A 27,477-nucleotide genomic window follows, 5' to 3' on the forward strand; every position below is an offset into this window, starting at 1 on the left:
AATCCCTATGACCTAACCCCTCCCCTTCTTTAACTTACTGCTATTTGTCTCTTGTCTGTCTCTCCTCTCTTATGATGGAGATCTGAACAAGGGTCAAGGAAAGTATTCATGTGTAATACAGCAACACTACAAATGAGCTGTGATCTAAAATACAATCTAAAAGACACTTGCATAGTATGTCCTGAGCAATAACTGCTCTGTTAATGGCTGAGCAAGTCACAGAACAGGGTAGAAAAGTAGTTTGTGTCCAAGTTCCAGTCACATCAAAAGCTCTAATCATGCTGAGCCAGAAAGTAGTAGTATAGATGCTCCTCCTTTCAACCCCAGCAGACCTAGACCCCCTGACCAAGGCAATATGACACCACCACCTATTACTCCTGAGGGGACTTTGTATGCCTGCAGAAAAGCACTTTTACAGTGATCATGACTTCTCTGTTGTAGCAAATAAATTAAGCAACTTGCTAGTCATGAAAGGGGAGGGAGGTGGTGCTATGCCCTTGACATTGCCAATTTTGCATCCTTTGGGTAGCTCCAGTTGACAGGTAGTGACTTGATGTCCAGTGAATTACTGATTGATTGCCTACTCTTGCACATGTGCTTGGGTGGGGGTAGAGGTGGACAAGATGAACAGGGGCTTAAGGTTTATGGCCCCTGTATTTCAAACCAAATAAAGAAACCCAATGTAGGGGGAACCATGGGTGCAGTGTTTTGAGGGATTCCCCCCTCCAAGTAGAGATGAGGCATGGGGGGGTACACATAGGGTTACATGCCACTGTCTCCCCCCATTTCTGCAAGCACAGAGCTGCCCAACTGAAGGAGGCTGCATCTGAGCTCCACTGACATTAGTTGACCACCACCAGTTGTATTTCCTTTCTGTGTGCTAGGAGCCTTCTTGTTCTCTGTGCAGAGTGCCCACAGTCAGGCAAGGTAAGGGGAAGAGGCAGTGGAGATGGGAATGGGGGAGTGAGAAGGGGGATGGAAAAGGGGGAGCCTGGCCAGCAGCAGGGGAATCCCACCCTGACAAACCATACACCTAGACCCCCCACTCCCTCAAGACCCTGCTACTGAGCCTCAACCACCTTCACCTGGATCCCCTGCAGAGTCCCATTGCCCCTGCAGCCAGAACTCCCTACCCCACACCCTTTTCATCCAGGCTGCCCCACACAAACCTCTCATCCCACCCCTGGCAGAGTGGGCAGGTCCCAGGGTGTTTCACAGGTAGACCCAGCCCTTGCACTGTGTCAGGGTCAGGTGCAGCCTCACTGCAGCATACCAAGGGAGCTGGGGGCTTCAGGGTAATCTCCCACCTCAATGCAGCCAGTGGCCTGTACGCCCCCCTGCCATGCTAGAGCCATATTTATTTATTGACAAATAAAATTTGCAGAATTTTGCAAAATTTTAAAATATTGTGTGCATAATTTTTAGGCCCAGAATTGCCTCAAGAGTAACCTATTTATATCTACGTGTTTAGCATGAAATTTAACAGCAACTCAATTGTCAATACACTTAAGCTTTGTGTTGGTTTTTCAACATGACCCCACAAGATGCTTTTGCTTTAACTATTTCTAATGAAAGGATACATGTCAAGTATTCCAAAATGGTAACATCCCAGATGTAGTCATAGTAAGAATCCATAGCATCATGGCTGAAAGAGAATATCAATTAATTCATGGAATATGTACAGAATTTTAATTTTAAACATAAATGTTTTTACCTGTTTTGTTCCTGCAGTGCCTTAAATGCGGTTTTATAGTCTACTTCTCTGAGGAACTGACATAAAATTGCTACCTGTAAGAAGAAAGACTAACTTATTTCCTTAAAGCTTGTCTCTTTTCATGCTGTAATATTGGACAAATGTTTCTCCACTATGTGGGAAATTTAATAATTACATCTAGTTTTCATAGTAAATGGCTTCTCAGTCTAAACTTAGTGTTTGCAGAATGAATCAAAATAGCAGAAGCAAGGACAGTAAATTAAGCTTTATGAAGTGGCTTTGCTCCAATTAAGGGCATAACACAGCCTTTCAAGCCAGAGTAATACCAGCAGATGCAGGAGGGAAAAGGTCAGTCCGACCTGCTAACAACTCTCTATTTTTAGTTATCTATTCCACCCCACCAGGACAATAGCTTGGTGTAGGTCCAAAAGAGATACTGATTAGGTGCAGATTTTTAAAAAAATGCTTGCAAGTCGCAATCTTCTTGGAAGGGTAAAAGGAACTCACCTGAAGGGGTGGGGGAGGAGACAGAGGGTGACATGCCATTGATCTTTGCAGAGTTGGCTAATCCTAATTTACTTTTCCAGAGGGTGGAATCTTTGGCTGGTGGGTTCATTCTAGCAGACAGTTTTTTTTCTTTCCACAAGAGGGATCCAGATACTATTGAGTGCAGCCCTGTTAGAATTCCTGCTCAGCCCCACTGATCTCTAGACTAGACTACCCTGTGTGGCTGTTAGGTTGAGCAGAGTCTGACTCCAGCCCTGGCAAGGATGTGCCCCCCATAATGCAAATCCCATTACATTCCCCAGCTGCTAGACTGGGCATTAAAACTCAAGGGGGTGAGGGGAGAGATTGCAAGGAAATGAATATTTTAAGATTAAAAACATGAGAAGCTTGCAGTCTTTCTGAACTCAACTAATGTACTGACTAAGTGAGTTCAGATCTAAAATTTCATTGGCTGGTTCTGAAGCATTATCACAATATTTTGATTAGTTTCCCAGCTCTGTCAGGGAATGTTTATGTAAACAAAACTTCTACATTTTTAAAACCAGATTTATTTTGTTAATTTTTTTCTTTTAAAGAGTGAGTTTGGACTTAAAATTAAAATGGACGGTTCTTTAAAATGAGTCCTTATTTAAAGTGGCACCTGAATACACTCTTACCTGGGTGTGGCAGTTGAGCAAAGAACAGCACTTTATCATTCTTTTTATCACCTATGGAGAACGAATTCACAAGACAATTACAACAGCTTCCAAAATGCTGATGTTTACATTAAGCACGTTGTTAGCAGGTTATCTGACCCAGTAAACAAATGGTAAATAATTGTACAGACATTCTTTTCTTTAAAGATAAACTGAAGAGGTTATTTACCTGTAACTGGAGGGTCTTCAAGATATGTTGTACCTATTTGGATTCCAAATGTGGGTACGCATGCACCAGAATGTTTCATAGCAGTGTCCATTACCCTGCAGGTGTCGTAAGTTGCCTTGTTCTCCCATCCGAGGTTATACAATAAATGCTCTTTTATCCAGCACTTCACCAACTGGCAAAGTCTATAAACTGGCATTTCTGATCTGCACTGAAAGTCCGGTTTATAGTGTACTGAGTGCGGGGCCAGCAGGGGGCTTGGGCATGGGAGGGGCTGGATGGGGGGGGGGGGCACGCTCACCTCCAGCTGCTCCCTGTCCCTGCTGCTCCTGGTGGAGGCGTGGGCAGGCAGCTCTGCAAGCAGGTGCACGGTCTCTGTCTGCAGGAGCCAGCCCCGCAGCTCCCATTGGTTTGTGGTTCCTCAGGTGAGCTCCCCAACCTGTAAGGGAGGCATCTGTTGTGATCGTGGATCATGGTGTGGGAGGAGTGAAGGGGGCACTGATCAGGACCTCGGAAGGGTCGGTCCACCAGTGAAGGATGCCAACACCTGCCATAGGATCAGGACTTTGTTGTCTAGCTGGTCTGTGTTTGGTTGGTAGACGGAGAGGAGCCAGATTTGCAAGCAATGCATGTGGGGGCAGGTGTGCAGTGTCACTGAGGTACATGCCGTTATATGGCCAAGAAGGGGAGAGAGTGGTGGATGGTGGTCTGGAGCTTACGGCTGGGGTCCGTGATTAGGGTTGTGAAGCAATTTGTCGGAAGGAAGACACATGCAGCAGCAGAGTCCAGCCATGCTCCAATGAAGGCAATGGTCCGGATAAGCACGAGGACCGATTTCTCTTCGCTGATACAAAAGCCAAGAGAGGTGAGGAGAGCGTGGAGGGTGTGGATGGCAAAGAGGAGGGTTTAGCAGTAGCGCTAAACAAGGAGCCAGTTGTCCAGGTTAGGGAAGACTGAGTAGCCTAGAAGCTCAGTAGCTTTTGGGCATCAAAGGGCAGGTCCTCTATAGTGATCTGGACCTATTTGGGGAGCCCAGAGGATTGCATCCAGGATTGCAACACTGCTCGAGTAGCAAGTGAGCAGGAGGCCATGTAAGCTGTGTTCATGGAGGACTGAAGATCCACCTTGGCCACCACGTGGCCCTCATCACGGAGCGATCAAGAGTCCAGGTGCTGCAGGCAGCAGGCACACCAGTGCTGGGCATGGAGATGGAGCTTGCACCAGTAGATTTTGTTTGTGCTTCTCCTTATGCTCCATCCAGGGCAGCTTGAGTGCTGGGGCACCCTGGTCTATGCGCAACTTGTCTCCGGACCTGGTACAGCTCGGAGAGGCAACGCTGTATTTGTGAGCAGTCCTGGACGGGGACCTGCCCTTATGCCCTGGGCCATACTTCTTAGTCTCATGGCAGGGCTTGTCCAACTTCTTCAGTACCATCAGATCTGGCGCCTGAGAAGTGGACAGGGATGGGGAGGGTCTTGGTGACGGCCATTCAGGCACATGGCTTGCTCCATTAAGAACTTCCAGAGGCGAAATTCTCTAGCCTCACGCATTTGAGGCGGGAATGACTGGCAGATGATAGAGTGGGTGACAACGTGGGCCTTGCCAAGGCAGTACAAGCCAAATTGGTGCTCACTGCTCACAGAGAAGGAGCACGGGCACGAGGCACAGTTCTTACAACTGGACATAATCCCCAGGAGAGGTCATCTCCCAAACTGGGGGAAAAACTCCAATAACCAAACTAACCTAACTACTAACACTAACAACAGGAAAACAAAACAAAACAAAATTAACTACAGGGAGACTAAGAGTGCAAAGGAACAAGGGATTCTAACTCCAGCTATGTGGTGGTAAGAGGGGCCCCATTATAATCTCGGACAGGAGCATGAGGCAATGCATGATGTGTGCAGGTCAAAGGCCACTGCTATGAAATCTTCTGTCTCCGGCGCATAGCACACATGCGCATCCACATTTGGAATCTATGTAGGGACCATCACTCGAAGAACTAGTATTTTCCAGCAAGACACATTTATCTGCCATACCCTGATTATTTGTTTTACAAAGATTCCTTGAGACCTTACAGAATGAAATTCCTGGCCCAGGGATGAGTTATACCTTAGAAGGTACACAGACCTAATCTCCAGTGGGCTATAGCCTTTAAACATTTATTATGGTCCAGCCATTATCACCTCTCTTTACCTGCCCTCTCCCATCTATAACTAAAATCAACTACTTGGTTATGATCCCAAAACTCATGAGCCCAGCTGGCTTCCAGAGCTGCTTATCAGAAGTAGGGTGACCAGACAGCAAATGTGAAAAATCGGGACAGGGGTGGGGGGTAGATAGGAGCCTATATAAGAAAGACCCCAAAATTGGGACATCTGGTCACCCTAATCAGAAGGAAGGGAGTGGGGGCTATTCTTTTACCTCCAGGGGGTCATGGCAAAGTACTGATCTCTTACTATCAACAGCAACTGACACATGGTCCCCAACCACTCCCTAACATACTACCCACAAACATTACAATGGTTTTCAGATGAACGAGACAGAGAAATAGAGGAAGAGCAAATCTAAGTCAGATACAGGGATTTAATTTCACAAGGACGTTCCATGACAGTGACTGAAGACTGAAGAACCTTCTCCATAACAAGAATATCTGCCAAATTCTGACACAAGAATTTCTGGCTCATCTTCTAGAGCAGTGTTTCTCAACCGTTTTTATACCAGGAAACAGCTTGCTGCCTTCCTAAACTATCGGGGAGATCTCAGGGACCAGCACCAGTCCATAGACTTGTTGAGAAACACTGTTTTAGAGTACACCATGGAAGCCAGGGTGGATAAAAATTGATGATATATATAAAAATAAATAAAAGTTTTTATACTTAGATTTTATTGTTAGTTTCATTAAATTCAATTTTTTAAATAAATCTATTTGTGACAACTATACTAAAGCCTAAACTTACTACAAGCTATTAAAATATTATTTAAAAATCTGCTGCATTAATATTTTGAATGCGTTAAAGGGTGCAGCTTTTTAATTACAGTGTAATCGTGAAGAACACCATATTTAACTTTTGAGATGAATGTCAGCTTTATAAATAGGGCCCTACCAGCCATGAAAAACACTTCACGGACTGGGAAATCTGGTCTCCCCCCATGAAATCTAGTCTTGTCTAGGCTTTTACCCTATACTAAACAGATTTCACAGGGGAGACCAGTGTTTCTCAAATTGGGGGTCCTGACCCAAAAGGGAGTTGCAAAGAGGTCAGAAAGTTATTTTAGGGGGGTTGTGGTGTTGTCACCCTTACATCTGCGTTGCCTTCAGAGCTGGGAGGCCAGAGAGCGGTGGCTGCTAAGAGCCTAGCTCTGCAGGCAGCAGAGCAGAAGTAAGGGTGACAATACCATACCATGCCATCTTTACTTCTGTGCTGTTGCTGGCAGTGACTCTGCCTTCAGAGCTGGGCTCCTGGACAACAGCCACCACTCTCCAGCTGCCCAGCTCTGAAGGCAGTGCCCCCACCACCACCACCAGCAGCGCAGAAGTAAGGGTAGCAGTACCACAACCTACAATAACCTTGCAACACCCCCTCACCCTCCACAACTTTTTTTTAGGTCAGGACCCCTACAATTATAACACTGACATTTCAGATTTAAATAGCTGAAATCATGACATTTACAATTTTAAAAATCCTCTGACCGTGAAATTGACCAAAATGGACCATGAATTTGGTAGGCCCCTGTTTATAAATGTGTCATAATGTCAAGTACTGCATTAAGTATATTGTTTTCATTCTTTACAATGAATAAAAACCCAGATGGGAGACGGTCAGATCTAATTCTAAAAACATGAAGGACAGGGGGAGAGGGGGGCAGATTTTCAAGGGCATTTATGCAACTAAAAATACAGATACACACCCAGTAGAATTTTCAAAAAAGTGTCCAAGCAGTTTAAGCACCCCAGCTGTTTAGGCACTTTTGAAAATTCTACTAGGTGGGTATTTTAGGCATTTGAATATCTTTGAAAATCTGCCCTATGGTGACCAGAAACAGTTTATCCACTAACTACAATTACAGATACAATTTTATCATAGTGGTCACAGATATCTTGAATTTGAATGAAATCTTGAAAATAGTTGTAAAAACAGATTTGATTAGGCCCCTAAACAGAGTGGTGGTGTGGTGATCTGGAGCACAAGGTCACAGCACCACTCAGGTTTGCCCCCCATCCACCCCTCTGGAGATGGAGGGGTGCAGCAACCCCATGTGATTGGTCACAATGTGCACAGCAGGGAGCCAGACCCACCCCCGCAGGCCAGGAGCTGCCATTATGGTGTCAGAGCACCCCCACTATACTCTTGTATATGTTAACGTAGCAAAATAAAGTTACTCACCGTGTGTAGTAACTGTAGTCCTTTGATGTGTGTCCCCCTATGGGTGCTCCACTTCAGGTGTGCATGTGCCTCTTGAGCCCTTGATAGCAGTGTCTGTCTGGCCCATGCACGCGCTCTATGCAACCTCAGGCTGCGCTTTGAGGGCACACAGGGCTGTGTGGGCAAACTGCCCTCCGTCCCTTCTCTATCCAAAATGACTAAAAAGATCAGTCCAAAGCAGAGGGGAAGGAAGGTGGGTAGTGGAGCACTCATAGGGACAAACATCTTGAAGAACAACGGTTACTGCACAAAGTGAGTAACCTTTTCTTCTTCTTCTTCTTCAAGTAGCGTCCCTATGGGTGCTCCACTTCAGGTGAGTCAAGTAGTATCCTCACAGGAAGGGACCTTTGGAATCGAGTCCAAGACTGAAGACAGTACTGCTGAACCAAGTGCCACATTAGATCTGATGGCCTGGACCAAGGCCTGGTATGTGCAGGGACTCGTCTACAGTTCCCAAGAAGAGCTTCTGACCACCAAAAACGGGAGGTCCTTACCCATATCCTGGGAATCCCAAGAACTGGAACCATGATGCCCTGGGCATGACAACTGCTTTGGAAATGGAGCTCACAGCAGTGTCTATGTCATCCAAGGGCACCTGGAGAGGGGTTCTGGCTAATAACTGAGTCTTTAACCATGGCCTGGAAATGCCCCTGTGGAAAATGTTCAGTAAAGGATGCAAACTTGTTGTAATTGATGTAGTCATACTTGACCATGATGGCCTGATAGTTTACAACCTGAAACTGGAGGACGACTAGGCCTTCCATTCACAAAACGTCTAATCTTTTCTGGTCCTTGTCATAAGGAGTAGACCTGGAGTAATGCTGTCTACCCTGCTCATTTACAGTATCCCCAAGCAGGGATTTAGGAAAAGGCTGGGAACACAAATGCTGAGTCCCTGGGGAGATCATAGTATTTTTTAATCTGCCCATTTACAAGTTGGTGGCAGGAGTTTGCCACACAGTATATGCTGGATCCAAGAACACTTCATTAACAGGTAGCACTACCCACTTGGGTGTCATGGACTGCAAAATGTCTAGGAACTTGTGATGTAATTCTTTAACCTCCTAAAAAGGTAGCTGGAGGGTGTCAGCCACCTCTCTTCACAAGGCCCTGTAAATGGAGAAAATCGTCAGCTCTCAGTGGTGGAGGAGGCATGATTGTGTTATCTGGAGATGAAATAAGGGTTTGAGGGTAGTCTCTTTGTCCACCCTAGCCTCCTGTTCCTCAAAGGTCTCCTGGTGTTGGGGGTTTGGTGGAGGAGACCCTAGTTTCCTGGTGCATTGCAGCCAGATGCCTAGTAGATTGCTGCTGACATGCCACCCAAGAACCCCGTTATGGCCATTGGGGAGGCCTATACAGGAGAGGGGGTGGTACCCAGGCCTGATCCAGCCATCCCAGATGTGGGTAAGGGTCTTTGTCAAAGTGTGGGTTCCTGTAATCATGCGGAGAGGAACCTGCACTGATAAGGAGGAGACTGATTGAATGTTTCCTTCATCCTTCCCAATGTCTTCCAGTGGGGGCAACCAGTAGAAAAGGGTGGAGAATCTTGCAGTACCTTGAAGGACTGGTAATTCAGAGACTGGGATCTCATTACCAAGAGTCCTTCGGTACCCACACCAACTCATTTAACACTGACAAGTTCCTGGAGAAATGGCATTCCTGTGGTACCAATGCAAAAGCTGACTTGGGCAGTATCACTGGTTTGGAGCGCACAGACACCAGGGCTAAAGCTGTGTGTTTCGGCTAAGCCAAATGGGAAGGCACTATTGATAAATCTGCAACAGACTGCGCCAATCTCGAAATGGATGGTACTGGGGACCTTTCACTGCTGTGTTTCTCCAAAGTATTCTGGTATCTCTCTGCTCCACTAATAGTCAATATGGTTTTTGTAAAGGAAAATCATGCCTCACCAATCTGCTAGAATTCTTTGAGGGGGTTAACAAGCATATGTACAAGGGGGATTCAGTGGATATAGCGTACTAGGATTTTCAGGAAGCCTTAGACAAGGTCCCTCACCAAAGGCTCTTAAGCAAAGTAAGCTGTCATGGGATAAGAGGGAAGGTCCTCTCATGGATTGGTAACTGGTTAAAAGATAGGAAACAAAGGGTAGGAATAAATGGTCAGTTTTCAGAATGGAGAGAGGTAAATAGTGGTATCTCCCATTGGTCTGTACTGAGACCAGTCCTATTCAACATATTCATAAATGATCTGCTGGAAAAACAGGTAAACAGTGAGGTGGCAAAATTTGCAGATGATATAAAACTACTCAAGATAATTAAGTCCCAAGCAGACCATGAAGGGCTACAAAAGGATCTCACAAAACTGGGTGACTGGGTAACAAAATGGCTGATGAAATTCTATGTTGATAAATGCAAAGTAATACACATTGGAAAACATAATCCCAACTATAGATATAAAATGATGGGGTCTAAATTAGCAGTTACTACTCAAGAAAGATCTTGGAGTCATTGTGGATAGTTCTCTGAAAACATCCACTCGATGTGCAGCGGCAGTCAAAAAAGCTAACAATGTTAGGAATCATTAAGAAAGGGAAGATAATAAGACAGAAAATATCATATTGCCTCTATATAAATCCATGGTATGCCCACATCTTGAATACTGCATGCAGATGTGGTTGCCCCATCTCAAAAGAGAGATACTGGAATTGGAAAACTTTCAGAAAAGGGCAACAAAAATGATAAGGGGTATGGAACGGCTGATATATGAGTAGAGATTAATAAGACTGGGACTTTTCAGCTTGGAAAAGAGACGACTAAGGGGGATATGATTGAGGTCTATAAAGTCATGACTGGTGTGGAGAAAGTAAATAAGGAAATGTTATTTACTCCTTCTCATAACACAAGAACTAGGGGTCACCAAATGAAATTAATAGGCAGCAGGTTTAAAAACAAACAAAAGGAAGTATTTTTTCACACAACACAGTCAACCTGTGGAACTCCTTGCCAGAGGACACTGTGAAGACCAAGACCATAACAGGATTAAAAAAAACTAGAAAAGTTCATGGAGGATAGGTCCATCAATGGTTATTAGCCAGGATGGTCAGGTATAGTGTCCCTAGCCTCTGTTTGCCAGAAGATGGGAATGGGCAAGAGGGGATGGATCACTTGATGATTACCTGTTCTGCTTATTCCCTCTGGAGCACCTGGCATTGGCCACTGTCGGAAAACAGGCTACTGTACTAGATGGATCTTTGGTCTGACCCAGTATTGCCGTTCTTATGATATCAGAGGAAGAGTCTTTTGTCTCCATGGTACCAAGTCAAAAAGTCAAGGACTCTGACACCATAGACCTTGTTCGCAGGAGATCGGGACTTCTTGGGAGCTGGCTCCTTGTGGGGGGAGACCAAGTTCCTCTTTGGTCTCCCCCCTCCTTCCCTGCACCCTCAGAGATCTTCCCCTTCTTAAGCAAGACCTTAGTTGAAGTTGAAGGTGTACACGATCTGTCTGGAGACAAACGTATTTTCGGGGTAAGGGGATGGACTCTGAAATGGATTGAAGGGAGTGATCCATTATCAACAACTTCAGGTTGGTCTCCTGATTCTTCGGACCTCTAGATTTTAGAGCCAGGCAGAAGTTACACTCTGGGGCGATCTGGCACTCTCCCAAGCAACCGATACATTTAGATTGGCCATCACTGATTTGGATAGCCTCCCAACAAGAGAGGCTGCATTTGAAACCTGGCAAGCCAGGCATGGCCAACCAGGCCAAATAAGCTCCCCGGAAAAAAAGCTGCGGGAGACAAAGGTGAAGAGGAAAAACCGAAACCTCAACTATCTATCTAATTCTATACTAACAAACAAACACTAAACAACTACAAAGCATGCTGAGGCACACACAAGGTGGACAAACTAGAGCTCTGTCTCAGGCAGAGGCAGTAGAGAAGGAACTCAGGGCAGTTCACCCAAAAAGAACTATATACTCTTGGAGCACGGCATAAAGTTGTACAGAGTGCATGCGTGGGACAGATGGTGCTAATAGAAAATCTCTTCTCAAGGGCTTGAGACACACACATGTACCTGAAGTGGAGCTCACACACATTACTCAAAGAAGAAACTGTATTATTTGCTGAACTTTCACATGACTTATTTTTCCCCTGCACCTTTGCTGTGAAATTTACTAAAAGTGTCTATGCCAAAAATCATAGCCTTAACTAAATTAATACTTCAGTAAATCAGTTAAGTTTTAAATGCAAACTATGTTTTGATATGTTTTTTTCCTTATGTATCCAGCCATTTAAGGTAGTTTAATTCAACTAATAAATAAAATCTTAAAATACTGTTTTTGATTAGTTTTTAGAGTAGCAGCCGTGTTAGTCTGTAGCCGCAAAAAGAAAAGGAGGACTTGTGGCACCTTAGAGACTAACAAATTTATTTGAGCATAAGCTTTCGTGAGCTACAGCTCACTTCATCAGATGCATTCCTCACCAGATTTGCCGTGACATTATCAGGGATACTGTTCCTGATGGCTTGTAGTCCATCTCTGTGTGGAATGAAAGCTTATGCTCAAATAAATTTGTTAGTCTCTAAGGTGCCACAAGTCCTCCTTTTCTTTTTGTTTTTGATTATTTTTTGAATTTCAGTTTCCATCCACATGCAGCTTGACACAAATTCACAGTAAAAAAAACCCCATCAAGTAAATAAGTGTGTCCTTCACCATTTTCTATCATAATTAAGAAGTAAAAATTAAGAATCTCAAATATATGCTAAACTCTAAGTGTTTAAATAGATGTGTATAGATAGTACCAAATTTAGTGTAAAATCTGCATTTGGTTGTAAATTGACATGTTTTAATGGTTATAACAATCAGTAAGAACAAAAATAAGGAAAATAAGTATGAATGGAACACAAGATTAAAAATTATTTACATAACCATTAGGCAATTTAGATCAATCTATCCTGATGGAAGCTATAATAATCATCTGCTAGGCTAAATTTAATGGAGCCCAGACTTAAGGAGGCAAACACATGGACATTCTGTTGAGATGCTAAGGCTCTAAGGCTACGTCTACACAGCAATTAACCCTCAAGTCCCACTAACTCTAATCAGCTGACCCATGTCAGGGAGCCCCAGGCTTGAGCATCTACATTACATTTTAAACCTAGGTCAGGGATTCTCAAAACCTCATTGCATAGCGATCCCCTTCTGATAACAAAAATTACGACGTGACCCCAGGAGGGGGTCCGAAGCCTGAGCCCGCCCAAGCCCCACGGTCCAGGATGAGGGGCCAAAGCAAAACCCTGAGGCCCACCACCCTATGCGGGGGGGCCGAAACTGAAGCCTAAGGGCTTCAGCCCCAGGCAGTGGGCCTGTAACCTAGGCTTTGGCCCTGGGTGGTGGGGTTCGGGCTTCAGCTTTGGCCCTGGGTCCCAGCAACTCTAAGCCAGCCTTGGTGACCCCATTAAAATGGGGTCACAACCCACAGTTTGAGAACCACTGACCTAGGTTAAGGATTTGCTGACCCGTGCTTGAACCTGGGGCTCTGGCATCCACATTGCAGTGCACAGACCTGAGTCAAAGTAACTCTGTCCTAGTGAGCCTAGCGCCTCTCACCTAGTATTGACACTCTAGCCCTACGAATGCGTTGCACTGTGGGAAAACTCTACTGCCCACCCTTTTTCCTAACTGAGACAGTACTATTGATGGGACACAAGTGCCCATAAGTAGCGCAAGTACATAAACTGCACAATTAGCTCCTTTGGTGGCTGGCTCAGTACAATGTCTGCAGTTTGAGAAGGCTTTATATTGAACTACCATCTAATCTGAGAATTGGGCTTTCCACCTCTAGGTGGAGTCACATTGGCAGGAAAATGCCATGTGCATCTGTTCAGAGGATAATTAGGACACTCAGTCTCCAGGGCAGTCAAACTATTAAAACGAAACTTTTGCAATTCTTAATTTTTAAAACGGTATGTTCAATGAAGGTGTTTTTCTTGTTTTTTAATTTATTTTTGTCTATTTGTTTTGAAGTTTTAAGTCAAACACACCCACCCAGCCTGGCTGCTGCCAGCTGTAGCCTGGTGAAGTGCATCCCCAGGGAAGAGCTAAAGGATCCCCAGGAGGCTGTGGGGAAGTTTAGGGGCTGACTCCCATTTGCCACCCTCACAGTACACACTGTCTGGGCACGCCTGCATATACAGCCCCAGGGAGTGGAGTGGGGACCAAGTGGCTCCCTGGCAGGGAGGGGGAGCGGCCTGGATGTTGGGGGTCATCCCTTGCATGGCAGTGCTGAGCCAGGAGCTTTGTCACTTCCTGTCCCTGCAAAGAAGCTACTTAGTCTCCACTCAACTCTCTGCCCCCATATCTCCTTGGGGCTGCATGTGCAGGGGCACACAGACAGTGTGCACAAAAAATCTGGCTGCACTCTTGTGAACACGAAGCAGCTCTCTTTGCAAAAAAGCATCTTCTCATCGGTCTCCACTGAATACCCCACAGGCTCTCTGATAGTGTGCTTGCAGACTGGTGTTCAGCAGACATTGGGTTAATGCTGATCTGAGCCGCTCCATTTGCAAAGGGAGGTGTGGCTTCTGTTTGTAATATGGAGTGCAGTAGACTGCACCACAGATTGTTGGTGTAGAGAGGTCTAACGAAGTTGCCCCAAGGAACTTTGGGATACATCCAGAGGACTTCCGGGACCAGAGTCAAGCCGGGGCTGCATACATACAGGAAAGCAACAGGGCTTGGACTCTAGGTTAACAATTGGCATGTGGATGCAATGGGGGTTAGGCTTGAGCCCAGGCTCACACTGCTGTGTAGATATACCATAAAACATTATTCCCAAAGGAGGACAAGTTACAGTCCTACCCTCACCACCCTGAGGCCATGTTATAAGGCACCCTTGTTCACCACGGCATTCCCCAAAGAAAGTGTGACTTTGTGGTCAAAGACAGAAGCCTATGGTTATACTTCGAGTAGGTGAAGGAACTGCTCTCACTATTTATATAATCCATATCCAGTGCTCATCTTGTACAGTAAGGGTGTAGTTTAGAAATGCACAGATACATTTTAAAATTGTTAACTATACATTACAAACTTTGTAAAAGGTTGATTATTAGTTTGCTGATGTATAATTGCATAAATATTCTGATGATTCCACTCAGGTATATATAAATCCAACATCAGTTAGTGTGCTTTCCATTAGTAGTTTGAGCATATAATCTCTACAAGTTACTTAAAATATGAGTAAAAAAATATACCCACCCACCTGTGCATCAGCACAGTAGAAACCTGCAGACTTTATGAGTTTCAAGCAATGAAGGAAATATATTTATATCTATGTCATTTAAAATAGCTAAATATCCATACATTCAGACACTCAATATATTAACTTATGTGGTCAGATAAGGTCCACCCCTGATTAGCGTACAGTTGTCTCATGTCTACGAATCCAGAAGAGTATTTCCAGTGTGCCAAATATTTTAACAGCATAACTCACCTGGTCCGTGTATACATCAGGCGATACCATCTTATTAAAGAAATCAGAGCATACTGCTCCTGCTTGAAGGTAATAATGAAGGGCTGCTGAATATTGATTTGTTGCTACAACGGGGAGGAAAAAGTTAGAATAACCTCAGAAATCAAAATGTAAACATTTGTAACAGCTTACAGAATTATTCACACTAATATTTAATACATCCATACACAAAATGGTGACAAATTTTAAAGTTCACTACAGTTTAATTCTACTTGAAGAATTACTCATCACCCAGGTATAAATGCATACATGTATATGGTCCTGGCAATACTGTAACCACTATGTGATAAGACATTCTGCTACGAATACATGAAACACTTAGATTACTCAGTAAGGCTCATTAACAACCATGAAGCCAAGAGTTTTAAGCAAGTTTCTCTTAATTATTTTTCACGTTTTAAAAAGTTTTCACTCTGATGAGTTGGGGAGGGCAGGGGGACTTTTTAAAAATAGTTTAATTTGTACCACTATGTTGGCCCATGGGGTTAATTTATTTGCCACACTTCTACCTCACCCTGAATTAGTTCTCTGCCACACACAGGGGTTTCCAACATGCACCATTTGTAATATCAGAGCACCAACACACTGCCACAGCTGGACTGAAGACTGTCAGCAGGTGCTGCTATAGATTTTTATTTCAAACACTCAAGGCCATAGTCAAGGCTTCACAGAAGGTTAGTGGTCTCAAAGGGGATTTACAGGGTCCAGGATGGAAATAACAGAGTCAAATGGCAGCTCAGGTATGGGGTGACAGGAATAAGCAAATGGAGCTAGAAATCAGATTGTAGATTTTGAACTCTGGCATTTTATCCATATTAGAGAATGTTGACATTCCCAGTAACTGCAAGCACCTGAAATGCTTGTTCATACACTGTTGTACTCCTAATATTGCACAGATGTTCCTAGTACATCAGCTCAAAAAAAATCTTGTAAATGTCTCCTTGCACTAATTCAGTTCAAACTATTGGACAGATGTGGACAGAAATGGCAAATATTGTCACTGAACTACTATATTTGATTTTCCCACTGCAGTCCCAAATGCTCCCATCCACTGCTCTCTCAGCTTAGAACACTGGCTCCACCTCAACTCGACACTTATCTGAATGGTTCTGTGCTGGCACGCAACTATTTTATGGCTCTAACTGGTACTACTAGTATCAGTACCACCCCCTGTTCTTAGAAGAACCAAGAGCAATTTCCTCACCTTTGGAGGAAGAATGCAGGTTACATGCTGCTATTTCGAAGTGGGGAGCCAAGGAAGCAGTGCAGAGGCAGTTTCCTCTGCACACAAGCCCCTCCTGGTACACTCAGATTTGCTTGAATCTCTTAACATCCACAGATTCATGGAACTGACAGGTGCCTTGTCATTCTGAGAGACTGTTCTTTCAAAACAATTTGAATGAAACACTGCAAGTGGAAACTCAGAAATTTTCTAGGACCCATGTGGGCTTTTCCCCACAAAAGGATGGTTTCTGACCCACAAACTACACAGGGAACATTGCATTCACCTTAAAATGCAACAGCCATTTATAACCCAAGAGTTTAGGGGAAGAAACACTTGTATCCAAATGAATCAAACAAGAAATGTATACCTTCCCCTTTAACTTGCACTATAGACATATGAATTGCTTTATAGCCCAAATCTTCTGTCCAGTGAGGAGCTAGGATAAGAACTGAGCAGACAAGGGGAGAAAGGTGATAAGGTAAGGTACCTTCTCTCCAAGCCTGTGGACCCGCTACATGGAAGCTACTTCAGACCAATGGCTGAAATAGGAGCTCATGCCTCTAAAGCAGTCTCCACTTACACTAAGGAAACACCAAGGAACTGTAAAGTAGCAGATTTTGGCCTACCCAATCCCAATAACACCCCATTGAAATGACCACCATACTGCCTAGGAGTGGGCACTCCCTGCACAGTCCCCACTTCTCTGAGTCCTGCATTCCATTCTCATGCAGCAGAATGGCACAATTTCACTGTCTGGGGAACCTCTGTACCTACGAAGGGAGTGGGGAGGGAGCAGGATTTATCATGTCTTGCTTATCTTGACCCTTACAATGAATTTGAAGAACAATATCTAAGCTGCTTAACTGGTTTTCCCTTACTATTTGATTTGCCGACATGGACAGGGCTGAGCTGGGTTATTAGAATCGTATTTTTAAAAACATTCCAATTTAGGCAGGGAGTTACCAATCCTGAGCCCTACTCCAGCAAGGGCCTCATAATAACTACACTTCACTATTTTTTTTGGATCACTGAATACAAATATTCACATGATTCTACAGATTGGTATATAAATTAGAGTATTAGTTTCTTAACTTTTTCCTTTAGCATTGAAGATTTGAAGTCACAATTACTTAAAAAGTTTTTAAAATAAATTAAAAAGAACCCAAAGCCCCATCCTGCAGGGTGATTCACATGACCACATGGAATCTCACTGACTTTAACACTGCATGCACTTCAAGATTTTCCCTTGCCGATCTATTTACATATTTGAGCCCAAAGACACTGCCATTTTTAAAAGCTCTGTGCTGTTTAAGCTTTTATTGATAAATGATTAGTATGTAAGATATAACATAGCTTTTGATCTTATGCAAAAGATGTATCAGTGTAAGTAACTCTGAAGACAGAGCACAGTGCATGCAAGGGCGCACGCGCACACACACACACCCACCCACCCCTCCCACCCCTAACAGATGTCGGTTTCACTTACCAAAATAAATATCTGCCTGGATAATTAACCAGAAGTGGTTGTTTGAGTTTATAGTCAGGGCATAACTGACCAGCTCTTTTACGGTAACAGCTACAGCTTCAAAATCCACTGACTGAAGGCTAAAGAAAGAGGCAGTTTTGTAATGTCAATCACTATATTGAAACAAACAAGCTGATTTCAGATCTAGTTTAAGAATGAAGTCATTTTGCTAAAAAAAATTAAACACTCCCTATAAGATTTACCAAACAGTACTTTATATCAGTAGTTATCTTACTTGGGAATAGTTGATGGCCAAATAGAAATATGCTCTGCTGCAATATCATTCACAATGTCTTCCTAAGAGGAGAAAGACATTAAAATAGGAGTTACAGAAGCAAATATGCAATTCAAAAAAGGAAGGATGATAATGATGGCACTGTACTGACCCGAACATTATGAAGCTTAACAAACAGGGATAATATTGTAGTCAAAACCAGTGGTTCCTATGATGGAAGGAAAAAAAAAAAAAAAAGATTACACAGTAGCCCATTTTCTCCCTTCTCAACATCAGGGATAGCCAACACATAACAGTGTTATTTCTTCCAGGGCAGGTGTATCCCTCAGTGGGTTTAAGACAATTTTACAAGGACTTTTGCAACAAAGAAAACTGACTCATAATAGTTGTATAAAGACTTATTTACCCATGGAGATTAATCTAGGATAAGGAATAGTGTGAATTTAAATCAGATTAACTATTCCTGATTAGCTCCATGTGTGGTTGCTCTTATTCCACAATAAGAGTGCCTTATTCTCAATTAGCTTAAGGCATTTCCAAAATGAATTAAACTAATTCAGAAGAAGAGCATCCAGCACATGGAGCAAATCAGGAATAGCTCCCTCTGTAGACAAGCCCTAAAAGACAGTCTCTTAATAAACTACTCAGGAAGATGTTAAATAAGTGGTACTTATTTTAGGCCACTGTGCATATTTATTCTCCTCCTGGCTATCTTCTGGCTCTAAAGTGCATTGTGTACTATAATGCTCTACAAATAAAAAAAAAATACATTACTTTCTGACTTGTGCATGTGTTTCTTGTGATCCAAATAGCAGCTGTTGGTCTTCCCCTTTGGAAGTATTTAGATTGGGGGAGAGGTGTATAAAATACAGTCCACATTGGACTTTAAGGTAATAGGGAAGGGGTCAGTTTGAACAGAAAAGACAGACAGTTTAATCTGAATTCCTAATTGTAAACAACAAAGTCAGCGATGTCATCTTTAAGTGAACGTTGGTTTTATGGTTATTGTCTATTTATTAAAGTTTATCTACTTCATTCTATGATCATTAACTTAATAAGATCTCTGCTATCAGAAGCTAGTGGAATTTTAAGCAACCTATTCAGCAAACCATTGTTTGTATGGTTAGTTAGATAAATTCCCAAATTATATAATCTGACACACAAAAATAATATTTACATAACACAACACTCAACCTTCTCCGAAGTAATAGGTAACATGGTCCATGAAATATTATGCCAAAGGAAAGTGTCAATAACAAAACAATAGATGTTAAATTCTGCAACATAAAACTTACCCGTAACTTTTTGATAAAAGAGAGTAATTCATTCCTAAATAAGAGATACATGTTACATGTGTAAGGTATCAAACACAATTGAAAGTGCATAGAAACATTTGTCCATCAGAAATAATACAGTAGTACTATTGAAATATTCTTAATTCCAGTTTTGCATATATACAGGGAGCATTAAGGAGGAATGCTCGTCATTGTTCTTTTTATTTATTCCATTACTGACGTTGGACTGTTCCATTTTAAGTGTTACACCAAGAACAATATTTTTAAAATTGATTTGTCCTTTGTTTTTATTTTAGCATAGTCCATTGCTTAATACATAGGGAGCATGAGGGAGCCTTAGGGACTGTTTACTCTAGAGATGAAATAGTGCACAGCAAGCTGGGGTGTAAATCTACAGCACATACTGTACCACACACTAACTTCCTATGTGGACCCCACTGCTGTGTGTTAAAGCTCCCTAGTGCACACTGATCAAGTTGGCAAGAGCAAATAGGACAAATGCAGGATGGCGGGACAGGGCTAAAAAAAAGGGACTGTCCCGGACAAAACTGGACATATGGTCATAGAATTTCCCATAAATAATTCCTAAAGCACATCTTTTAGGAAAACATCCAATCTTGATTTAAAAATTGTGAGTGATGAAGAATCCACAACTCTTGATAAATTGTTTTAAAGGTTAATCACTCTAATTGGTATAAATTTACATCTTATTTCCAGTCTGAATTTGTCAGTTTCAGCTTCCAGCCATTAAATCATGTTATACCTTTGTCAGCTAGACTGAAGAATCCACTATTAAATATCTGTTGCCCGTGGAGGCATTTCAGACTGTAATCAAGTCACCCATTAACCACCCCTCTGTTAAGCTAAATAAATTGAGTGCCTTAAGTCTATCATTATAATCACTCTAATGGCTCCTCTGAACTCTCTCCAATTTTTCAACTTTTCATATAGGGCACTTGTGCCTAATGTGACGGTCTCCTAATTACTTTAAGAAGCTGCAGTGGGGATTGTTAACTGGCATGGACTGAATGGCATTTGAACGCTGGGCATTTTGGCATGTCCCGGTATCAAGCTGAAGCTCAAGGGGGGAAAATAACGTATAAACGAAGCTTAAAATGAGTATCACTACAAACTAATTAAATTAATTAAGCTAAAGAATTTTGCTCAAGAAATTATTTCTTTAGAGGGGATCTAAAGAGAAAGGCAAGAAGTAAGAAGAGCTCGTGTGCGACAACTGCTGACCAAGGGGAATAAGAAGGAACTGAGGGAGGGTCAGGGTAGCTTTGACTGTTATACCATCGACTAGCAGCACGAGTGTGCAGAAAGCACATGCGCTGCCCTGATGAATACTGCTATGCGAAAAGGTTCGCCAGCACCAGTGTACTGGTGTGCAGACACCTGCAGTGGAATGGACATATACAATCACATGAAAAGAACTTTTAATGCCCGGCAGTAGGGGCCACAGTCAGTTACTGTGTGAACTACTCAACTTTTTCATAATTCTACAGGCTGGGATCAAAGCAGTGAGCCAAAGACTAATATGCAAAGGTACACCTTAGCTCTTTTTACCCGTATATGCAGTTGCTAATACTGCTGGACATAAAAATTCTCACCATCACACATTTCAAGCAAGAGATGGATCCTTTATCAACAAATTCTAAATAGATCTCATATCAAGACAAGGTTATCACTTTTTATTGTTTGAACTGGAGGAGTCGTAACAGGTTCAATATCTCAGTGTACACCTAGGCCTTGGCTCCCTTTTGTTTCAGAAAATATGTAAATCACAAGAACATAAAAAGCAAGCCTGTGTACCCTCTCCGCCAGCCAATCACATAGTACTGAAAGACAAAGCAGCCTGGTTTTAGATACATATTAACCAGAACAGCACAAGGATGACTAAAGTATGGCCCATAAAGTTTTACTCTTAAACAAAGCCCTGTGAACGATTTAGTACTGAGCGCTGGCCTGTGAAGACCAGAGATCGAGTGTGGACCACATCACTGTAATCTGGGCAGAGGCTGGAGACATTGGCTACAGACAAGCTGCAAATGGCTCTCAGTTGGACGCAGTGTGGGTGCCTCTGGGTTAATCAAATAAAATTAGAAGAGTCTTAGATATTAAAGGTGAAATCATGGGCCCACTGAAGTCAATAGGAATTTTTTTTCATTGATTTCAGTGGAGTCAGGATTTCACCTTAAATATTCAAAGGCCTTGTCCACTTTTGGGAATAGCCTTGTTCAACAATCAGTGTCACTATATCAATGCCAACCCCTAAGGGTAGGCAAGGGCAGGTGGGATTTGCACTGAATGCTCTTTGGTAAAAACATCCAGCCTGTTGTAGCTATGCCAGCTGCTGGCCACTGATTGCTGAAACAGGGCAATTCCTGAATGAAGACAAGGCCAAATTTAGAATTCAAAGATTGATTTTATTAAATAATTCTTGGACACATACCTGTACATAATGCCTAATGTAGACTCTCTATGTTTTATTAAACTCACTCTGCCATCATTCCCTCGCTTGTGCTGGTTGGATACACTGCAGATCTGCACAACAACTTCCCAAAGATCTTTAGCTGTCCGTCTACTTTCTTTGGGGCCTGGAAGTTCTTTGCATGTAGCAGCCAAAAGTTGCCCCAACTAAGCAAAACAAAACAGCAAAAATACAATGGCTAGAGCTTCTTTGCATATTTACAAGGGATAAAAGGGATTATTGGTCTAAATAGGCTATTTCATACCACAGTGGCAGGGATGACTACTCTGTGACACAGGCCATCTAACCAGGAGCTTGAGGAGCTTGCAAATTAATGCAACTAATTTTCCTAAAAGGGAGCAAACTGCAGATATATTTATTTTTAATATAAAGATGCAGCCTAGGGAAACCACTACAGGTCCAAGAAAACAATGCTCCATTCTTGATCCAATCAGTTTTGCAGTGTTACTTGAATTCTAAGGGCTGCATTTATCTATTCATTCTAGCAAGCAAAATATGAATATAAAAAAAAGGTTAAAAATATCAACAGCAACTGCAAAGCAGACTGAGTGGATCAGAAGATTTTTCACCACGTAAAACAATGTTTGTGTGTATTTTGCTTTAACATAATAATCTGATAAGTAATCATAATATTGCCACAAAAAACAAATATTTTTGAAAAGCAGAACTCCAAAATGATAGGTGTCTGAATGCCACAGTAATATTTAACATACAGTCAGTAATGAGTTGGAAATTGCAAACCACTGAAGTTTATTAGGAAAATGAAGAGCTCTATGAACACAATACACTTAAGGCCCAATCTTTAATCCCTTTCACACCTAAATCTCCTACTGAAATAATTCATGTCCCAAATATAATTGAGGCAGGGAACCCATTCACAGCACTGTTTCAATATTTGGTATAGGTAGGTTACTCATTACTGTTTATGTCCCTCCTGTGCTAGATACTGATGAAACAAGATTGCTGCCAGGTCAGCGGACAAAGGTGGTGTAAGCCACATCTCCTGTCTCAGTTACTCTTGTAGTACAGATGGAATCCAGAGACAAAATCAACCTTATTTCTAGATATTACTGAATTTCAACCAACAGTTGAAACAGCTTAGTTTTGCTACACACTATTTGGTTCTTTGGAAGACCTATTCCCATTCATTACTGCAGTTAGAATTAAACTTGACAGAAACAATGAAGAATGACACATGCCTTCAGAAGTACTGGAGCCTTGAAAAGAAAAAGAAAAGAGGCATAGTATGGCATCTTGCCCCTTTCACTCTGAACATCCATTACCTTCACATAAGGATTAGTCTGAACCAGAAGTAAAGGAACTTGCATAGTTAAGTATTCATTCTCCCGCCAGTTTAACATGAAGGCAACACATTCCTCTGCTACAACTTGTCGAAGAGGAATATCTAGAAGAGATTTTTAAAAAATGTTTAGCTCATCAGCTAATATTACGTCATCAATTTTTTCCCCCATGAAACACTAGCATTTATGAACATGTCAAACAGCTGGGAAGATCTGGAAATAATTTCCATTAAGATCAGGAGTTGTGTGGTTAGACCTACACTGTACCAAACATATATCTCCCCACAATCAAAGCATTTCAGCTTCTTATATTTTATAATAGCAAACATGGTAGATGGATACAGAGGGGGCCTAATTTTTAGAGGAGATGGGCATCAGCAGCTTCCATTAACTTATCTCGTAGCTTTAGGTGTTCCATGCTTATGAAAAGCAGGCCATAGCATTTAGAAGACTGCAAACAGAAGTCGCCGTATCCAGCTTCCAAAACAGTATTTGTTAAAATACCAATGAACAATCATCAGAGAGAGACACACACACACACAGAATGACTCTCCAGCCTGGTCATTAGGGCACTCTTGGAACTTGGTTCTCCCTCATCCAGATCCATGATCCAGTGTTTAATTTTTTACATGAAGCAGAACATCTTCAAACAGGAGGGACTGAGAGATCCACCCCAGAATACCCCCTATAGCAGTGGTTATAGAACTCAGCTGGGAGGGGAGAGACCTGGATTTAAACTCCTGCTTCAGAGTAGAGATTCAAATGTGGGTTTCCTACATTGCAACTGTGTCCTAATCACTGGGCTACTGGGTATAAAGAGGACCACCATCTCCTCCATACATAAAGCCCATCACTTCCTTTGCTTTTATAAAAAAAAAGATTAAAAAGTCTGGAAACAAACTTATTCAATCCAAAACAAAGGTGGTGGTTGTTTTTTCGACTTGCCAAAAATTCCAAATGATTTCAGCGAGATAAGGTGGGTGAGGTAATATCTTTTATTGGACCAAGTTCTGCTGGTGAGAGACAAGCTTTTGAGCTTACACAGGTCACCTGATAAAGAGCTGTGTAAGCTCAAAAGCTTGTCTCTCTCACCAACTACTACCTCACCCACCTTGTGTCTAATATCCTGGGACCAAAATGGCTACAACAAACAGCATGCAAAAAATATGTTTCAGTTTGGGTCAAACCAATTTTTTCCCCCCTAAGTTGCCAGAGAACAAAAACCAGTTATTTGTCTAGCTCTATTTAAAGGAAATTGGCGAAGTGCAGTCCATGAAAAGCTAGCTCACTTCAAGATGCTAATACTCACTAAGACAACTAAAAATATATTTATTTAATACCTTACTACTTTTCATTATTGTTCCTGGTTATAACCTAAGCACTGAAGCTCACAGAACCCTGAATATTCTCGCTTTTGCAAATCTGTTACCACCTTTGCATTTTACTGTATCTTTCCTAAGAGATCGGTCAGCTACATTCTTACCAGGTACCCTCATTTCCAAATATCCTCGGACTCTGCTGATCAAATCAGAAGGAGGACGTTCTCCAGAAACCCCTGCTCCTGCTTCGTGAGTGTAAATATCTAAGAGCAGCATCTCATTCAGCATGACCTGGCGCAGCTTTGGAGAAAACTCTGTCACAAGCTCCAGGCAAGCAGCAAAAAGCTGCTTTGCATGGACAAAATCCTGTAATAAAGCACAGCATGTGTGAAAGTGACACCACTACTTTGGTTGAATTATAATAAGAAGAAAAGTGTTGGAACATTGTTTTAACCTATTCTGGATTACTTCAAGTCTTGGCACCTATGTAATGGGAGTTGTGGGTTCTTGCTACCTTTCAGGATCAAGCCCAAATCTTTGAATAAAAGTAAGTAAATTTCAGATTGAGCCAAATATACCACGGTAAACGTTATCAAATCCGGAAAGACGCAGGGGTTCTATAATCCCAAATTCTTCAAGCAAAATAAAAAGGTTCAGAAGAAAAACATACTATAAAAGGAAAAGTCACAAGACTCCAGACACATTCTCGAGTTTTCTAGTTATAAAATGGTTATAGTTTCATCCTATAGTTCATTAACCAGGAATTGTGAGGCAAAGAAACAGGGTTTCACATGCTGAATATTCATTCAAAAGAATCAGCAAAAGTGTTAGCTAGTTGCAAGAAGTCTTTTCCAAATTTAGATAAATTACTGTGTTAATCATTAATGTGTCCTAAGCAAAAACTCCACCTTAATGAATTTAGCCCCACAACACTTCAGCGAGTTCAGTATTATGCCCATTTTATTGTTGGGGAACTAAGGCACAGAGATGTTAAGTGACAAGCCCAGACTATAGGACAGGGGTGGGCAAACTTTTTGGCCACATCTGGGTAGGGCAATTGCATGGCAGGCCATGAATGCTCATGAAATTAACAATTCAGAGATATTCAAATAAACATTATTTAATAAAGAAACATTTTAGTGGAAATAAACATGAAATCTTATTATAAATATATCATAACAACGTATTACAATAATTAAAACAAACTTACCCCCTTTCCACGCCCTCTTTGATTATTGTGAATAATGCAGCTGGCACTCCCTGGCCAACTACTCTTTGTTTTATCCTCAACAATGGAAAATTGACTCTACTAAAACAGCAGAATCACCCTAAGGCAACAAGTAGCAGGCATATGGGCTTGCATGTTCCAGGCTGATGGCATGTGCAGCCGCAGTAACATGTGTGCCCTCATGCAGGTCCCACCTGAACACATGGGAGCACCGGGTGGGCAGAGTGCAGCAAGCTGCTGACCCCGCTCCCCGGCTGGAGCACTGGAGCGGGGCAAGCCACCGACCCCACCAGGTGAGCAGAGTGGGGCAAGCTGCCAATCCCACTCCCCAGGGGCTGGATTAAGAGGTCTGAGGGGCCAGACGCAGCCTACAGGCTGTAGTTTGCCCACCCTGCTATAGGAAGTTTGTTGCAGAGTTGTAAATAGATTAAATGGCAAAAAACAACCAACCAACCAACCAACCTTTATTAACAAAGAATCAGGGTTGCCCAGTGATAGTTACGTCCTTCCAGAATCGTGAATTTAGAAAAACTCAAGATTCTGAAAACCAGGAAATAGCAGATCCTGGCGCACACATGTTGGCAGGGACCCCCAGGTCCCAGCTCACATGGGGGGAAGAGGGGGTAGAGAGAAGGGTCAGACCTCTGAGATAAACAATTCCCATTCCCATCTACTCTCCCACTCCAATCACCCTCACCCTCCTACTCCACGTTTGCTTCTGTAGGTTTAAGAAACTAGTTTCTGCACCTTCTGTATATTCTGTTGTTCTCAGATTACATTTCCTCAAAATAACATCTCCCCCCACTTTGACAGAGGCAGACTGGAGTAACTGTGTGCTATTTTTAGTTCAGATTTCTGCCCTGGTTTGGATCTGAACTCAGAGCCTCACATGGTGCTCAGACTTCATGACTGTCGCATACCCTCAGAGCAACCCAGACATGATGATGTATAAGTAGTTTTCGAAATAGCCTTCTCTCTGCACACTTGCTCAGTGTAATGCCTTAGGCATGTGAACATCAGCGTGCGTAACTGGAGAAGCAAACTTCTTCAAACATTTTAATCTGATTTCCCCCGAAGGGTTGATATGTAACATGCACTCCGTCGGGGCAACCCTAGGGCATTCAGTGATCTGAGTCCTGCTCTAATCTCTATCTGTGAGCAAAAAACATTGCCAAGATGTGTCAACTTTAAGAAAAGCTGCTTTTCCCCTAGGCTCTGTATCTTGGGAACAAACTCCTTGGTCAAGAGGCCCCAAATTTGGATCAGTAACAACAGCCAGTGCCCCCGTGAGACACACCACATTTTTAGGCAATTTGTGTACTCATATGGATTTTAGAGCACTTAGAACAGTCAAGCTTTAAACACAAAGCTCATCTTAACCTTAACAGCCATGATATAATCCTAGATCGCTTGACTCCCAGGTCCTGTACTTCAAACCCTACTCTATGCTTTCACTTGTATGTTACAAAAGAATACACCCCATTTAGTTTATGTTCTTATTACACCAAGAATACATCTACTTTTATCAGTATGTCCTAGGCTATTCCTACTGCACAGCAGTTTTTTCATAAGCAACTAAAAAATGGCAGAATATATGTATAGTCTTATATAGTCAAGTCTTATTGAAAAACAGGATATTTTTATGGGAGAATGATCTGTATTATTAAACATCAAGACCATGCACTCTTTATTTATATATAGTTTGCTCACCTTAATTGCACTGCAGTGTAACCCCTTTGCCATCAGGATGTAGACCAAATCTCTAGTCAAGTTGTCTTTAATTCCTAGGATAACACTGCCATAAACATTTGGTACTTCCCACTAAGAGATAAATATATAAAATATTTGAATGGGA

General features: G+C 42.4%; 1 protein-coding gene across 8 annotated transcripts in view; it reads right to left on the bottom strand.

The window, feature by feature from the left end:
* Positions 1–27,477, bottom strand: part of INTS8 (integrator complex subunit 8) — a 72,047-nt gene that overhangs the window by 491 nt on the left and 44,079 nt on the right. For 3 of the 8 annotated variants that reach the window (XM_037892266.2, XM_037892271.2, XM_037892270.2), the window contains 13 exons: positions 27,333–27,443; positions 24,559–24,760; positions 22,974–23,179; positions 21,736–21,920; positions 19,281–19,314; positions 18,137–18,193; positions 17,986–18,047; positions 17,712–17,830; positions 14,962–15,065; positions 2,878–2,928; positions 1,715–1,788; positions 1,581–1,645; positions 39–82 (listed from right to left, as the gene is read on the bottom strand). In XM_037892266.2, coding sequence (XP_037748194.1) covers positions 39–82; positions 1,581–1,645; positions 1,715–1,788; positions 2,878–2,928; positions 14,962–15,065; positions 17,712–17,830; positions 17,986–18,047; positions 18,137–18,193; positions 19,281–19,314; positions 21,736–21,920; positions 22,974–23,179; positions 24,559–24,760; positions 27,333–27,443 — 1,314 coding nt within the window. Of the gene's footprint in view, positions 1–38; positions 83–1,580; positions 1,646–1,714; positions 1,789–2,877; positions 2,929–3,379; positions 3,522–14,961; positions 15,066–17,711; positions 17,831–17,985; positions 18,048–18,136; positions 18,194–19,280; positions 19,315–21,735; positions 21,921–22,973; positions 23,180–24,558; positions 24,761–27,332; positions 27,444–27,477 lie in introns of those variants that run through there. The other 5 variants (XM_037892267.2, XR_006288430.1, XR_006288429.1 and 2 more) reach the window with 5 other exon arrangements.

This window comes from Chelonia mydas, chromosome 2 (genome assembly GCF_015237465.2).
Source record: "Chelonia mydas isolate rCheMyd1 chromosome 2, rCheMyd1.pri.v2, whole genome shotgun sequence".
NCBI lineage: Eukaryota > Metazoa > Chordata > Testudines > Cheloniidae > Chelonia > Chelonia mydas.